At 38.7% G+C, this 17,900-nt stretch overlaps 1 protein-coding gene across 1 annotated transcript in view; it reads right to left on the bottom strand.

The window, feature by feature from the left end:
- The window catches only part of frk (fyn-related Src family tyrosine kinase), a 99,681-nt gene that overhangs the window by 22,672 nt on the left and 59,109 nt on the right, over window positions 1–17,900 (bottom strand). The window contains exons 2-3 of the mRNA XM_060850697.1: window positions 15,369–15,490; window positions 2,299–2,462 (exon numbers count right to left, since the gene is read on the bottom strand). Coding sequence (XP_060706680.1) covers window positions 2,299–2,462; window positions 15,369–15,490 — 286 coding nt within the window. The remainder of the gene's footprint in view (window positions 1–2,298; window positions 2,463–15,368; window positions 15,491–17,900) is intronic.

Here is a 17,900-nt window from a genome sequence, read left to right as displayed (position 1 = left end):
ACAAGCGTACCAAACACCTTCTTCACTATCCTGTCTACCTGGGACTCCACTTTCAAGGAACTATGAACCTACACCCCAAGATCTCTTCATTCAGCAACACAACCAGGACCTGACCAGTAGCATGTAAGCCCTACCTTGATTTGCTTTTCCAAAATGCAACACCTCACATTTATCTAAATTAAACTCCATCTGAGACTCCTCAGCCCATTGGCCCATCTGGTCAATGTCCCATTGTACTCTTGGATAACTAAGTTTGGTGTTATCTTCAAACTTACTAACCATTCATCCTCTCTTCACATCTAAATCATGTACATATATGACAAAAAGCAATGGACACAGCAGTGATCATTGTGGCACTCCACTGATCATGAACTTCCATCCAAAAAACAATTAATCACCACCACCCTTTGTCTCCTACCTTCAAGCCAATTTTGTATCCAAATAGTTAGTTCTCCCTGGATCCCATCTGATCCAGCCTTGCTAACCAGACTGCCATGCACAACCTTATTGAACAGTTTGAAGTCGTCCATACAGGCAACTTCTACTGCTCTGCCTTCATCAATCTTCATTGTCACTTCTTCAAAAAGCTCAATCAAATTAGTGAGACATGTTGACTATCCCTAATCAATCATTGTCTTTACAAATACATGTAAGTCTGATTCCTCAGAATCCCCTCCAACAACTTACCACCCCTAATGTTAAGGTCATCAGTCTATATTTCCCTGGCTTTTCCTACCACCTTTCTTCAATAATGGCACCACATTAGCCAACCTCCAGTCTTTTGGCATCTCACCTGTGGCTATCCATACAAATATCTTGAAAGGGACTCAATAATCTCTTCCCTAGCTTCCCACAAAAGTTTGAGGTACAACTGATCAGGTTCTTGGGACTTATTTACCTTTCTGCATTTTAAGCCATCCTTCACTTCCTCCTCTGTAATATGGACACTTTTCAAGATATCATTACTAATTTCCCCAAATTCTCTAGCTTCCATATGATTCTCCACTGTAAATACTGATGCAAAACATTTGTTTAGTATCTCACCTACATCCTGTGGTTCTACACATCGATCACCTTAATGATCTTTAAGGTGCCTTATTCTGTCTGTAGTTATACATTTTCCTCATGTTCACTTTTTGCTTTCATGATTTCCGTCTTAAGTATACTCCTACTGCCTTGATACTACTCTTGGGATTCGCTGATCCCAGCTGTCTATACCTGACACATGCCTCTTTCTTTTTATCTCTAATAGAGCCTTAATTTGTTCCTACATCTACCAGTCTCGCCCTTTGCACAAACTGGAACACACTGACTCTAAATTCTCATTATTTCATTTATAAAGGCCTCTTACTTTTCAGCTGTCCCTTTACCTGCGAGTAGCCTCTCCCAATCAACTTTTGTAAATTTGTGCCTAATACCATCAAAATTGGCCTTGCTCCAACTTTAACTTTTAGATCGGGTCAATACTTTTCTATCACAATATTAAAGCTAATACAATTGTGAAGACTAGCCCCACAGTGCTCCTTCACTGACCCTTCAGATACTTGCCCGGCCTTATTTTCCAAGAGAAGGTCACGTTTTGCTCTTTCTCCAGTAGGTACAAAATAAGACAATTTCCTTGCACACACTTAAATTCCTTTCCACATAAGCCCTTAACACTGGCTGTCCCAGTCTATTTCTGGAAACATAAAATGCTGCTGCCATTACAATCCTATTATTCTTGCAGGTATCTGTGATCTCCTTACATATTTATTGGAGGGGGGTTGTGCTCTAGTACAATCCCAAAAAGGTGATCGTTCTTTTCCTACTTCTCAGTTCCATCATATAACTTCACTGGACATCATTTCAAACTTGTCATTACGGTTTTTGTCCTGCAAAGCCAACAAATAGAATACACTCTTTGAGAGAATACTTTGTTTATTAGCAATTTTTGAAAAGTTATGTAGCTCAGGCTGATGGTAAGTAGGTAAGTTAGCTCACTGAGCTGGAAGATTTGTTTTCCGATGTTTCATCACCATACTAGGTAACATCATCAGTAAGAGTCTGTGGCGAAGAGCTGCTGGTATGTCCTGCCTCGTTATTTATAGGGGTTGGTTTCTTAAGATGAGTGATGCCATTTCCACTTCTTTTTTCTTTCAATAGTCTTTACGATACAGAACTGCTGCATTAATTATTGTTTGCAAAAAATAATCTCTTAGTCTTATTTTCTCTGGTTAAACATCTTATTGAGAAACAGACAAGTAAAGGACTCAATAAAGTAAAATAAAGTGTTTTGATAAAATTAAACATTTGCTTCACCTTCCGGCACGGAGTTCTAAGTTGTGTGCACAAGCCATCTTGCTTTCGCAAATAGTGGTTCACAAGCTCTGTCAACGTTTGGAAAGTTGCTCTTTTCGTGATAAAAAATCCTCCTTCATCCAAGCGCCTGATTTTATAATGTTTCACAGTGTCTTCGTCACGAACTGTAAATATGAAACAAATACAGCATTCAAATTTTTTCAAAGCATTAACAATATTAACAGTTAGTGATTGCTTGACAAACAGCCAAGTGTAAGAACTAGCATGAAACCTAAGCCAGAATTCAATTGTTTTTGGTCAGCTTGACTGAATAAAGCCTGACTCAAAGTACGTAACCGTAATGAATCACATGGATCAGTTAAAACAACAACAAGCCAACCAACACAGAAGTTAAATTTAAAAGTTGCAAGAGAGAAGATGATGGATGTGCTTGTGAGACAAATATGTGCTAACAGTTGAACACCCACACTACCCTCACTAAACAAATCCATTTAGGACTTTGTGCTTGACTTTAAATAGAGTAAAACTGGTTCAACAGCATTCTTAAGCTTATAAAATAAGCAGAGCTAATTCAAGGTGAATTTCTATTTGCATTATCGGACACTGAATGCGTGTTTTATGTTCTTTTTGCCTAATGAATGGTTTGTCCCTCACTTGAATGTAATAGCTGAGATGCAACCACACCCACATTAATTCTTAGCATATGTTCTGTATTGATAGTGCAAATTCAGCCAACACTCATACAATTTAAAGGAACTTGCACCTCCTGTAAGGGGTGATGTATTTTTGCTTGTTAGTTATAAATGAGGCACAATGCAAAGATTCAAAGATATTCATACAGTTCTTACAGAGAAGGACCTCCTACCATCCTCACTTCCCAATACCTGGGTTCTTCTTTCTTTCTCTATCTGATGATGCTCTCCCAATATGCACATCTTCGAAATATTATTCATCAGCAAGTGAAGAGCAACTGTGACCCACTTTCTTGCAAACATGAGCTCAAAAATCAGCAGAAATGCACAAGAGTCAGTTAAAGGAAACTACACGGGATGAATTACGGATCACATGTTAGCTGCTGCAAGGGCAGCAGGGAAAGTTGGCCCATGATCAATTCTCCAACAGATGCCACAAACACTTCCAGTTCATCGGCCATGCACCAGCAATTTTCTGCACCATGGCAGATAATGTGAAGGGGTTTGCCTTCAATTGATGTCAGGTCTTTACACGATACAGTCAGTGTGGAAGCACGTCCTCATTTCTACATACAAGACATTGCAATATAGAGATTACGATGATAACTCTACAATTTTTAGTGGAAAGTGAAACTCATGCTATTCAGGTTCTGGATTCTCGTACCTCATACAACTCAATATACTTGAGGGAGCTCATGGAAAAAGACTTGTACATCATCAAGTCATTCTTATGTACAACTTTCACACAAAACAGTGAGGATGTTGAGGTGCCGCCCTCTGTTAGTGCAGTAGCACTACTGGTTAGATACATTCTGTCCAATCTTTGGCTTACTTCACCCAGCAGTCCCTCAACCAAAACTCGGTCCTAGTACTGGAATCGACAATGCGGACTACCCTAACAGAAACCAAGATGCTAAAGTCTATAGCTAGACCACCTCATAAGAAAATTTGCAAAGGCTATGTAACCACGGCTACCTCATTTATATTTTTTGGAGATACAGGCAGGCTTCCAATTCTCACACATTGGATAGCATCTCATGGAGAACAGAGTAGATCAAAGAGCACTTAAGTCAGCTACTAAAGACCTGAAGAAGGGTTACACCCAAAACGTTGACTTGAACACTTCCTGATGCTACCCGGCTTGCTGTATTCTTCCAGTCTCCTGCCTGTCTCTTTTGGATTCCAGCATCTGCAGTTTGTTTGTCTCTAACCCTTAACATGGTTGTGTCCTCTGGTATTAGTACATCTTTGTTACAACTGGAAAGAAAACTGTTTGGCATAGCTATTTTTGAATGGGGTTTATTTAGATAAAATGCATTGGCATAGCTTAAGGAATAAAGTATGACTCCAATCAACAGAGAGTTTGCCCCTGATATCCATTTTTGCTAGGGTTCCTTGGTGCCAAACTCAGTCAAATGTGGCCTTGAACTCATAAGCAGTCTTTCTCACCTCACCTTTGGAGTTCAGCTTTTTGATGATACTTGAATCCAGGGTGTACAACTTGATAAAACCCAAACTGAGCATCGGTGATCAGGTTATTGCTCTTCAAGAGCTGTTTGATAGCACTGCTGATGGCCACTTTCGGTCGAGAGTAGATTAATGGGAGTGGTAATAGGCCACGTCAGATTTTACTGCTTTTAAGACATAACTGGGCGATTTTTCACATTGTTATGTAAATCCCAATAATGTAGCTGTACTGGAACAGCTTGGCTAGACATGTGGCAAGTTCCAAAGCACAAGTATTCTATTCCTGTCTCTCAATTCACATTACTAAGGCAGGTTATTTCATTTACTTTATGCTAGTTAAGTTTGTGACCTCTTGCTGTTTTCAAGTTCACTGCAACATTCATTAATGTTGCCACAGTGACTATATTTCAAAAGGCTTCTGACAGCTCAAGTATATATAACATATTTTGAGATCTTGAAAAGGAACTAAATAATGCAAATTACTTAGCTACATTGTAGCTGTAAATTTTGTGATTTCTTTCTGTTCTGTCTTGTAGCAAGAATACCGACAAAAGATGAAGATTCTGTGCAATGTTCACCAGATGTCAATCCTGAGTTTAACATCTTTTGATAAAACTATCTGCTCTGTTTTATCAGATACATCAGGCAATACTTTGAAAGAATATAAAGGGGCTCAGACTTTTAAGGTTGGTTGTCTATGTTTATAGAGGAGCTGTAGCAAATAAAACCATGGCCAATTGACTATTGTTCTTGTAGTGTGAGATGTTGAACAGAAACAAATAATTCAGACATAAAAAAGTAAGCATTGTTTCATAAGTATGATTAGTATTCAAGTGGCCAAAAAATACTGTGTCCTATACAATGGAAATACATTTCTCCATCATTCATTTCAATTCTCCAAGCTATCATTGTGAGTATTGTTACTTCATCATCTTGTTGTTATCCATTTTCTGACTTACTTTCTCCACATAGTAAAAACATTATATATTACCATATTACTTGTACATTTGAAAAGAATCACAAGATCATCAACAATGTACTAAAATGTGTGGATAATTCATGTCTAATGCATTTGGGAATTGTATACAAGGCAGACAAATATGCACATGGAAAGACATATTTATGGCATTGCCTTTCATGCTACACATAAATGACTCAAGCTTGGTTAATAGGCATATCATTTTCAAGTTTATAGATGATATCAAACTCGGTAGCACTGCAAATAGTGAGTTCAATAGCAGCAGACTTCAGGAGGACATAAACAGAATAAGGATGTGAAATGCACAATGCATAGTAAGTACAATTTAATGCAAATAAGTGTGGTGATGTATATTTGGAGAAACAATCTTGAGAACCAGCATCATGGAGCTAGTTCATGTTGGTGGAATGAAAGGTGATAAATGAATGCAAATTATTTATCAAGATGCCAAACAGATTGTGGTTGCTTTCTATCATGTGTCAAGCATCCACATGAAGGGATAGAGCTTCAATGCAAAGCTCACTACAAAGCTATAATCCTAGTAAGAACTTTCTGCTCTGTTTTATTGGAATCAATAGTGAAATGTCCCAGTGACAAGGATGCATATTCACAAATCCTTGTAAGCGACAGGAATTTTCTGTATAATTCTACTTACCATTTTAGGGATATGTTAATTCCTTGGTGAGACCTTTGGAGCAGAAGTACTAAAATAATGGCAGGGATGAGGAAGTTCATGTCTGTACAGAGACTGAAGAATCTGTGTTTATTCTCCTCAGTCCGATTTATGTTAAGAGAACATCAAATAGAGGAAGAAGAATCCAAAAGAATCAAGGCTTTCCATAAAGGAAGCAAAGGGATTTTTTTTTCTTCTGGTAAATGTGATGGTAACAACAAGGTTACTAATGTAAATTAAAAGGCCTCAGGACTAGAAGATACATGAAGAGGAATTTCTTCACTCAGATTGGTTACAATTTGAACATGTTATCTGAAAGAGAGGTGGAGTCCGACCACGTTGGAAATTTGAAAAACACCGTTTTACAGGATTATGACTAAAAGCTATTTGCATGGCGAAATTGGTCTGCATTTTCAAAAAGCTAGCATAGGTGGGTCAGGCTGAATGTTCCCTTCTATGCTACGACATTTTTCCTTTGCCAATGTTAATGACTCTACTTATAATTTAAACTTCATAAAAATATCCAAATAAGTAAAACGAATGCATGCACATGCTGAAATTTTGAAGAATGCTGAAAACTAGTTTTGAAAGAGAGGGTTAAACACTCACTTTGCTAGGACCATAAAATAATGCACAGCTTTGATATCACACACAAATACAACATTCCATACTAAGTTGTGCAGTCAGTCTCACTAAACATATGCAATGCAATGGAATTTCAGATTCACGTGACTAACAATGAATTTCAGACATTCCATGCAAGCATGAACTATGAGGAAAACATTTGTAGGCAAAGTGGATGGGAGAAAGGAGATCTTGTGGCACAGTAGGTAGGATTTCTACCTCTCAGCCAGAAGCTTTGGGTTTGAGTCCCAATCCTGAAGTTGATGGCCAAGTAATAATGTAGCCAAACAGATTGAATATCAATCTGCAATTCCTTCCAACAAATACCAAACAGTAAGAGTAGGAGAGATTCCTGGTCAATCATGCAATGGAAAGAAAATTAGAGGCTCTTCTATCACTATTCGTGGCTCCTGATTACAATAGTCAATGTCACCACAGCAATTCTGACTCACTGAGGGAGTTGGTTGGTTCATTCAGCTGAATAACTATCATGGATCAGATTAGTGTAAACAGCACAGGGTTTGATACCGGTTCCAGCTGGGAAGACTTCAGATCCTGCTTGCTTGCCTTATCCATGGAAAAGCTGTATGTTGGATCTGCCTTTGGACAGTGAACAGAAGATAAAAATAAAATAATAACAGAAAAGCAGAATGAAAATATCACAGGGTATTTATGACCCAGGATCAAGTAGTCATTATGCCTTTTTAAAATCTGTGCCTAATATCATGTAGCAACTAAACTCAGTCAGTGGGCTACCAAATACAAAGAAATCAAATTCTCTTCTTCATTCATTTGGACAAATAACATGTCAACAAAAATTCAACAGAAATGATAACCCCAAAGAAATAGGTACACAGCAACCACCAGTGTCACTGACTCTAAATCTTGCTTCAGTGACCAGTATGAGCTAGTTGAAAAACATAGATGTCCACCTAACCAGCTGCACAGAAATCCATCCAGTTGTGGGCCTTCTGATCAGATGATCTCATCATGAAATCCTGCTCTGGCCTTCCAAGTATGTTGAATCATTTCAGCACATCAATCAGCAAGCATTAAAAAAAAACAAGACAGCAGAAAGAAGTAGGCACCAGACAGTGTAGAATAAACCCATAAACAAAAGTTCTGATCAAAGCTCTGCTGTCCTGTCAAACCCATTCATGAATGGTAGTGGCAAGAGATGTTATGACATCAATGGACGAGTCAAGACCTGCAAGTATTATCAAAGTGTAAATATTTTACTTAATCACCAAAATGGTCAATATATTTCTGTTTGTTACTTATCTAGAACAAAAGACAGTTTCTCTAGGTTTCTTCAATAAACTCAAAAAATAACAATTCGCTTATTGTTAAGTAACCTCGCAAAAAATCATTTAAGCTCGGAATTAAACTGCATTTCCTTCATCACAAACAAGTACATCATTACACAATAGATAAGACAATCCAACTGTGCAGTGATTAGATGAGCTTTTTTTTAAATGGCAAATGGGAAAATACCTTGGTGGGGCCAAGAGTGCAAAGTCTAAGAATTAAAGATAAAGAAAACGTTTGATGGTCTAGTCAACATTTTCTCTTCAAGACTGCAATGCTGGCAATTATATAAATCGATGGGAAAATAAGATTTTAGTTTGGACAACAGTCAGTTAGAAATCTTGATGTTTGATTTCATAGGTAATTACAATATACAAACAAGGAACAAAAGTGGGCTACCCAGCCCTTCAAATCTGCTCTACAATTCAGTAAGGTCAAGGCTGATCTGATTTTAGCCTCAACTGTACATTCCTGTCGACCCAGAATAACCTTGCATCCCTTTGATAATCAAGAATCTATCTACTTCTGCCATAAAAATACTTCATGATTCTGCACCCATTGCCATTTCAGGAAGGGTATTCCAAAGACTCAATCCTCCAAGAAAAGAAAATTCTCAACTATCTTAAATAGGAAACACTTATTTTTAAACTCTGACCCGGAATTCTAGACTGTCCCACAGGAATAAACATCTCTGCCATATCACCCAGTCAAGTCCCATCAGAATTTATAAGTTTAAGTCATTTCTGACACTTCTAAACTCCAGAGGATATAGATCCAGCGTGACGAGCCTTTTATCATACACAACCCACTCAATATATTTTAATCTAATAAACCTTCTCTGAACCACTTCTAACATAGTAAACATTTTCATTAAGTACAGCGACCAGTAGAGTAAACAGTATTACACAAGTTGTCTCACCAATTATCTGCATAATTGAAATACTGCATTCAATTCTTCTCACAATAAAACATAACATTCTATTACTGCTGCACCAACATACTAACCTTCTGTGATTAATGCACGAGGACACCTGTATCTCTCTCTGCATCCTCTCACCATTTCAATAATATGCTTCATTTTTTATTCTTTGAACCAAAATGGACAATGTCACAATTTCCCACATTGTACTGAATTTTACAGAGCTTTGCACACCTCTCATTAACCATCTATGCTCCTCATGCTCTTTTCTTCCTGTCTTTGTGTCATCAATATTTCGTCCAAGAGAGCTCTATATGCTGAGTGGAAAGTGATTGTGGAAACCCTGTATACCTACACACAAAACTAGACTGAACTATTTAGAACCATCATCAGCCAAAAATGCGAGGTGAGCGATCAACCTCAGCTTCCTTGGGGTGGAGGGGAATGAAGAAAAATGAAAGAGCAATAGGGACAAGGGAGTCTCATGACATTGGTAGGGAAATTATTGGAGAAAATTCTGAAGGACAGAATGAGTGTTCATTTGAAATAGCGCGAGTTAATTAGGGATATTCAGCATTGCTTTGTCAAAAGGAGTTCATACCAAACAAATAAGCTAATTTTTTCAAAAATGTGATCATGCATGTGGATGAGGGAAATTCTGTTGATTTAGTTTAAATGAATTTTAGCAAAATATTTGACAAGATATCACATTGGAGACAGATTAAGAAGGTTAAAGCACATGGAATTCAGCATCTGTGGAGGGAGAAATGTGTATGTTTCACATCCAAAAATGACGCTTATTCATTACGTGTCATAAGTTGATTTACAAAAGCTCCACAACATAAAGATGCACGGAATGAGCCGTCCTCTTTATGATAACTAAACACATTCCTGCGACCTCTTGCAACAATATTGTGGCATTCCAAACAGAAAGGAGAGTGGGTAGGTATTCTGTATACAGAAGGCTGAGTTTTAATTTCTGATTTGGCTAACAAATGCCTTAAAAGCAATTAGGATACTATCATTATTTCGGTATCGTTGTCCCCAGACCTCAGGTTTCCTGTAAAACTAACTGCAATATATTCCAACAATATATTCTCAGGTCTCAATTTTTTTTTTCCCTAACAGTCAAAGAGAGATACAACTTAAAGGTAGGCTCTTCAACCCACCCTGTCTGTGCCACAAAACAGATTCTGAACTAGATTAATCCCATTTACCTAAATTTGGACCATAACCTACTATGCCCTGGCATTTTAGGTGCTCATTCAGAGGTTTTTTTTTTAAAAATGTGGTGGGTGTACCTGCCGTTACCACCCTTTCAGGCAGAAGGTTCCATATTTCTACCACACTCTGGGTGATACAAGTTTTTTCAGATCCCCTCTAAACCATTTTTCTAAACCTTAACCTTATGGCACATCCGCCATGGGGCAAAGATTCTCATATGATCCACCCTATCTTTGCCTGTTATAATCTTGTACATCTTAATCAAATCCCCCTTCAGTCCTCTCTGCTCCAAGGAAAACAAACCCAGCCTATCCAGTCTCTCCACATAACTGAGACTTTCCATCCCAGGTAACAACCCGATGAATCTCTTCTCTCCTTAATTCTACAAGGAGAACATAAATTCCCACTGCTGGAATATTTGAATAAACTATCCCATTTCGTATAACTGAAGGAACAGAACTCAGAATATCAAACTCATTTAGCATACCACTTTGGTTGCAGTGTGCAGAAACTAGAAATGAAAATAAGACTTCAATACTTGGAGGCAAGCAGGGACATGCATGGGGTGGGCGGGGGTTGGGGAGGCTGTTAGTAAGGAGTGTTATCCCCAGATCCCTCTGATGTAGTCCAGGATGGGAAGGTCTAAGATCAGTCTCTCCAACAAGATGTCAACTGGGGCCTTCACACGACCAGTTGACACCACATCTTGTCAACACATCCTTGGGAACCAGAAGTAGGCATGGGGCATGTCACACTGGCCCATCTCCAGAATTACCAAGGGCATTCTAGATTGCAGGCTTGGGGCTGGTGGGAAGGTGTCATGTTTTGCCTGGTGGAGGTAGTCAATCCCTTTCATAGGCTACATGCCTCATTCACCATTTTCCTTGGTTTGCAAAGTAAAATCCTGATGTAAGCCAGTGTCGTACTGTCTGTAGCTATTGCTTCTGATGGTGTTGTGGCAACACCATCAGAACATCCTGGAGCAAGTTACCATCACTTGAGCTTGGAAGTCTGGCAAGGGCAGACATGTAACTGAATGTGGATTTAATCCCATCAAACCTCCTAAAACTAGCCACACTAGGTTTGCCACCAGTTTTCAGCCAGTAGACAGGGTACTCCCCACATATCCTAAACAACGCACAAGCACAGACAATCATTAAAGTCTACGCAAGGCCTCCACTAAGAAATAAACCTGTGTAATTTGACCAATTTTAAAACGATCTGTCAGTGCATACTAGAGGACACATACAAATGAGCAACTGTCAAGCAAAATGAAAGAAATCCTTATCTCCAAGATGAAGAGACAGAGAGACAAAGAAAATCCTGTAGAAATGAAGAGGGCAAGTCTAAAGTCAGGAGGAAGTTTAATGCTGTCGAGATAAACGTAAATGTAGATAATTATGTATTCCAAAGGGCATCTGTTTCAGTGATCGCAAAAGTACAGGGATCAGAAACTACCTAACAGTGACTAGCAAGAGGGGAAGCATGAGGATCTGGACCTGGATCATTTTCAGGAGATGTTATCAGTTCCTTTGGCGTCATAGCTTTGTTTTAGAAGATTAAATAGATTCAAGCAAATATTTTGTGTCCCCCGTGGAAAATGCTGGTTGAATAAAGTGAATATTATTTCCTCATTCTAAGCTAACTTCTTCTGCATTACCACATCACATGTTTATGCAGAAATCTGTTTATACGCTTGTTCTTTACTCCACTGTAATACCAACCTTTGAACTTTATCAGGTATAATTAAAAGAAGAGCAGTGTTAAAAATGAATAAAGTCAGAGTAAACTTAAAGCACATCAAGTTGTTGTGTGATGATCGTGGAGTTAAATATCTTGTTGTGGGCCTACAGTGGGTCTGCCTAAATTATTCAGCACGCTTTCTATGAAAGGTGAAAATTCAGCACACTGGCTATTGGTGGCTCTACAAGGGCTCAAATACAGACAGATTCACAAATATAAATATAAAAATAAATGTAGAAAAGGTTGAACAACTTGAAATTAAGAAGCTGATTTTTGTTCCTGAGTCCAGAAACTATGATGGCATAATGGTCCTTTCGCTGGGCCTATAAGCCAGAGAGCCAGGTAATGCTCTGGGAACCCAAGTTTAACTTGTCAAATGGTGGAATGATAATTCAAACTATAATATGGAATTGTAAGTCTAATGATGGTCAAGTAACCATTGTCAACTGTCCTCAAAATCCATCTGGTTCACTACTGTCCTTCAGGGAAGGAAATCAGCTATCTTTACCTGGTCTGGCCTACATGTTACTCCATAGCCACAGCTTTGTGGTTAAATCTCAATTGCTTTCTGAAATGTCCAATCACTTGTATCAAATGATTTAAAAAGCCTTCGAAAACAATGAAACCTGATGAGTAAGCTTGCACTAACCTAGACACAACAAACATCAATGCTGAACACAATGCTGTCAAACATGCAATGTCCGCAGTACTAATACTTTGGGGTCTAGTGCCAAAATAGATAGAAGTCTCTCTCAGACTAATCAAGCAATAGTCTGACATAGTCATACTCACACAATTGTACCTCACAGACCATGTACCAGACAATGCCATCATCATACTCAAGTATGTCCTGCCCCTCTGCTGAGGTGGTGGCACTGTAATATACAGATCACTTGGAGTCCCCTGAGAGTTATCAACATGAACTTTAGATCCCGTGGCATCAGGTTAAACATGGACACAGAAACCACCTGCAGGTAACCACATATCCCATAAACCTCAGCTGATGAATCAGTACACTTCTGCATTGAATACCATTTGAAGGAAGCACTGAGGCATAAAAGTATAGTATGCATTCTGGGTGGAGTGGACTTCACCAGCAGCTCCCCTAGTGACTGAGCTGGTCAAATCCTAAAGGTCGTTGCTGCCGGACTAGATCTGTGGCAGGTAGTGAGAGAACCAACAAGAGTGAAAAATACACTTGACCTCATACTTGCCTGCCAGAAGTGTATCAATCCATAACACTATCAGCTTGAGTAAACGCCATCATATAGTTCATATGCAAAAGAATCTTTTACATTGAGGATACTTTGCATTGTGTTGTGTGATCCTATCACTGTGCAAAATAGGATAGATTTGATACAGATCTAGTAACTCATAACTTGGCAACCCCCCCCCCCCCCCTCCATTAGGTGACAGGAATCAACCCTTGTTCAATGGAGACTACAAGAGTCCATGGCAGGAGCAGAACTACACATATCTAAAAATGAGCTGTCAACCTGGTGAAGCAACCAAACAGGACTATTTGTGCACCAAAAAGCATAAGCAGCAAGAGATAAACAGGACAAAATGATTTCATAACCAATGATCAGATCTGAGCTCCACAGCCCTGCCACATCTAGTCACATATTATGATGGACAATTCTACAACTCACTGGAAGTGGAAGTTCCACAATTACCTCCATCCTCAGTTATGGGAAAAGCCCAGTATATCAGTGCAAAAGAAAACACTGAAGCATTTAGTACAACCTTCAATCAGAACTGTGAATGAATGATCCATCTTGGCCTCATCTGGTGGTTCCTAGCATTAAAGATGACAATCTTCAACCAATTTGATTCATGACATAACATCATGAAACAACTGAAGGCATAGAACACTGCAAAGGCTATGGGCCCTGACAACATTCCAGCAATCATACTGAAGACTTGTTCTCCAGACTTGCTGTGTCCTCAGCCAAGTTGTTCCAATATAGGTACAACACTGACAAGTCCCTGAACATGTGGAAAATTTCCCAGATACATCCTGTATATAAATAAAAAGGACAAATCCAACCTGGCCCAATTACCACCCATCCTACTACACTCAATCATTAGTAAAGCAATGAAAGAAGGTGAAAGTAACAACCCTTGACATTAAGGCTGCATTTGATCAAAATGACATCAAGGAATCCAAGCAAAGTTAATCAGTGAGAAAGCTCTCTACAGGCACTCCTTAGGGTAATGCTCTCAGCTCAATAATCTTCAGCCATTTGAGTCAGAAGTGAAGATGCTTGCCAATGATTGATCAATGTTCAGCACAATTCGCAACTCCTCAGAAACTGAAGGAGTCCATGTCAAAACCCATCAACTCCTGCAGAATGTCAAGGCTTTGGGCTGACAAGTGGCAAGTAGGGTTCACAATACTCAATTTCCAGACAATTACCATCTCTAACAGGAGAGACAAAATCTAACTATCACCCCTTGACATTTTATTGTATTATCATCACTGAAATCCCCCACTATCAGCATCCTTGGGGTTACCATTGACCAGACATTGAACTGGTCTAGTCACGTAAATATCATTGCTTCAACAACAGGCCAGAGGCTAGGAATCTTACAGTGAGTAGCTCATCTCCTGACTCCCCAAAGCCCATCCAGCATCTAGAAGCCACAGGCCAGGAGGGTGATGAAATACTCCTAACTTGTCTGGATGAGCTCAGCTCCAACAACACTCAAGAAGCTTGACACTATCCAGGAGTAAGCAGCTCACTTGATTGGTGCCAGATCCACAAGCATCCATTCCCTCTTCCACCAATACACAAGAATGATATCATTACCCAATTAATGCTTCCAGAAGATAAGATGCACCTGCGGAGCACAAGCAGCAACCATGACACAATGAGACTGGCCACTGGATTGTAGAACAGCACCATGGTCTGCCAGCAGCTTAACTAAACACAAAAGTACCAACTGAAACATAAAGTGCCTGATCCAGTGCAAGACCATCATTGATCCAAAAACTGAAAATAAAATCTCATTTCTGCCTATACTGAACTCCATAGCCACTCATAAAATTCAGATTCAGCGATTTATAAATTGAGAATCCTATGCTTGCCCTCTGCAATCCATAAGTAAGTTCCTCTAGGAGCTTAGTCTGTCATTAATTGGAGGTGAACTGGCTCCTGGCTTAGCCCATTCACCTCTCCTTTCCACACCTTCCATATACCAGCCTCTATTTGAAAACTCCAGCATATTCAAGAGGCATCAGGAGTCTGGTGTTATGTTCAAAGGATGGCCACTCCTGCTCTCATACTCTTTGGAGTTAGAAAGTCCTGACCTAATTGTCAGAAGACAAGACAGAAAATTCACGAAGACTCTGTTCAAGCTAGAGATACAGGTCAGCATTAAAGTTCTTAGCATCATGGTTTGACAGCAGGAGATTTTATAAATAATGCAGGAATATACCTGAGAGCGAATAGTCGCCCAACTTGCTTTCACTTTCTCGGAGTATAAAGGAGCCGTTTCCATTTCCAGCCATTAACAATTGTTTCTCCGCATCTACACGTTTGATCGCTCCAAAGAAATAGCTGTAATAAAAGAGAAAAACATTTTTAATTTGAGGTGTAGTCTGAAAAAGATATGGAGAAAGGTTAAGTAAGAACAATTTGCTGAAACACTGAAAATTTAGAAACAAGAAGTTGAAGCTTTCAGATATTTTAAATTTTCATTGGACCAAAGTTCTACACACACTGCGGCTGAGAGTCGGTGGTAGAGAAAGTATATGTTTGTGGATATGGTACTTAATGGTAACTCTCATGATGTTGATATTGCGGGATTCAGCAATGCTCATGCCATTGAATGTCAAAGAGCAATAGTTGAATGTTACCTTCTTGGAGAAAGTCATTACTTGACACTGACGCAGCACGAATGTTACTTGCAGCTTAGACCCAAACATGGATATTGTCCAGGTCTTGCTGCATTTCGACATAGACTGCTTCAGTTTGAGGAGTCATGAATTGTGCTGAACATTGTACAATCACCAACAAACATTTACTCTTCTGATTTATGACAGAGGGAAAATCATTGATGAAGCAGCTGAAGATTGTTGAATCTAAGACACTACCTTGGTGAACTCCTCCATAGACATCCTGAAGCTGAGGTGACTGATTTCAAAAACCACAATCATCTTTCTTAGTGCTACGTATGACTCTAACTAGTGGAGAGATTTGCCCAGATTCCCACTGAATACAGGTCTTTGATGCACCTCACTTCTTGAATTCAGTTATTTTGTCCACCATTGAAACAAGACTGTAATGAGGTCAAGAGCTGAGTAGACTTTGTGGAAACCAAACCAAGCATCAGTAAGCAGGGTATTACTAACCAAGTGCTTTTGATGGTAAATACAGGCCAGTTAATTTAATACATATCATTCAAAAAAGAATTTAATATTAGATCTTTTAGAAAAAATAGTTAACTAAGCAGAGTCAACAAAGCTCCATGAAGGGGATATCATGGCTGACAAATTCATTGGAGTTCTTTGAGGGGGTAACAAACAGAATAGATAAAGGGGAACTAGTAGATGTAATACATTTGGATTTCCAAAACCCATTCTGTTGTCATAAACCTCATTTGGTTCACTAATATAGTTTGGGGAAAATAATCTACTTTCCTTACCCAGTCTAGCCTACACACAACACCAAACCCATAGCAATATAGTTGACTCTTAACTGCTCTTTGAAATGGTCTCGCGAGCCACTCATGTCAAAGATAAATAGGAATTGACAAATGCTCGCCTTGCCAATGATAACTACATCATATTAAAAAATTTGACTACTTCCACAAAGCAAGAAGTTAAGGTACTGGAGAAATAAGCAAATGTCAAGTATACAGGATAGTGCAGCTTATCTCATTAAAAGAGGCAACGTTTTGAAACAGATTATTGCATTTCGATGTCACTACAATGAGAACGGGAAAAATGCTCCTGCACAGACTCAATAGAACTAAAGCAGTTGTAATTGCAATCCTTCACCAGTGTTGGCAGTTTACTGCTATTTTCTTCACATTATAGAAAGACTCAACATTCACAACTAAATTTTACAGGTCCTTTGCAAAATTGAAAAAGTTTTCAAACCATCTTATAAGAATTGCTGCTCAATTGATCATATGGACATGACAGCAACAACATTCCCTGTCTGTGAAAACTCAATTAAGGCTACATGCTTTTGAACTGATGCACTGATCAATACAAAACAGATGCACTAAGTAATGGATTGGAAGGAAAGTGTTGATGCTTTTCATTGTTTTCTCTGTTACAATATTGACAGCTTATACAGCAGTTAACCAGCTAATGCAGCCCTGAAGAAGCTCATACAACACACAGAATATGGAATTCCATAACTATCGACCACTGTATTTGCATAAAGATCTTCACATGAAGTTAAACACCAGTATTGAAACATTATCTAAAAAACGTAGTTCAAACTTCATGAGAATAATTGCTTACAATTCTGCTTAGTTGCTATTTTTCCCACCATAACAATTTTACTCAGTTAGAGTGACTAGTGGAGAACTTTACAAATTAAAACACAAATGGATACCACCATATAAAAGAAGGGACTTTGTTTTTTCTTGTCAGGAACAGATCAATGCACAGGCCTATGAGGTAAGTACAGAGGGGCAGCTTGGCCTTTGGTGAATTACAGCATAATGCATAACCACTAAATTAAAATATTATCATATTAACATAATACTGTATTAATACAATTCCAAAATCCTTCATAGGAGCATTATAAAATGAGACTATATTAGCTTCTTTAAACCCCATAAGTCTGACAATGCTTCTCATCATCTAATATCGCTAACTAGCTGAGCAAAGTTTGTTTGGCAACTTTCCTATTTTAAGTGAAACTTCTTGTTTTAGAATGTCATAAAATGCAATCGAAATGCAAGTTAAAATCCTTTATTCTTCATGAGTCTAAGTTTCTCTTAAACACATCT

This window comes from Hemiscyllium ocellatum, chromosome 3, assembly GCF_020745735.1.
Source record: "Hemiscyllium ocellatum isolate sHemOce1 chromosome 3, sHemOce1.pat.X.cur, whole genome shotgun sequence".
In the NCBI taxonomy this organism is placed as follows: domain Eukaryota; kingdom Metazoa; phylum Chordata; class Chondrichthyes; order Orectolobiformes; family Hemiscylliidae; genus Hemiscyllium; species Hemiscyllium ocellatum.
Note: the sequence above shows the minus strand (reverse complement) of the source record. Positions and strands in the feature narration are given on the sequence as shown.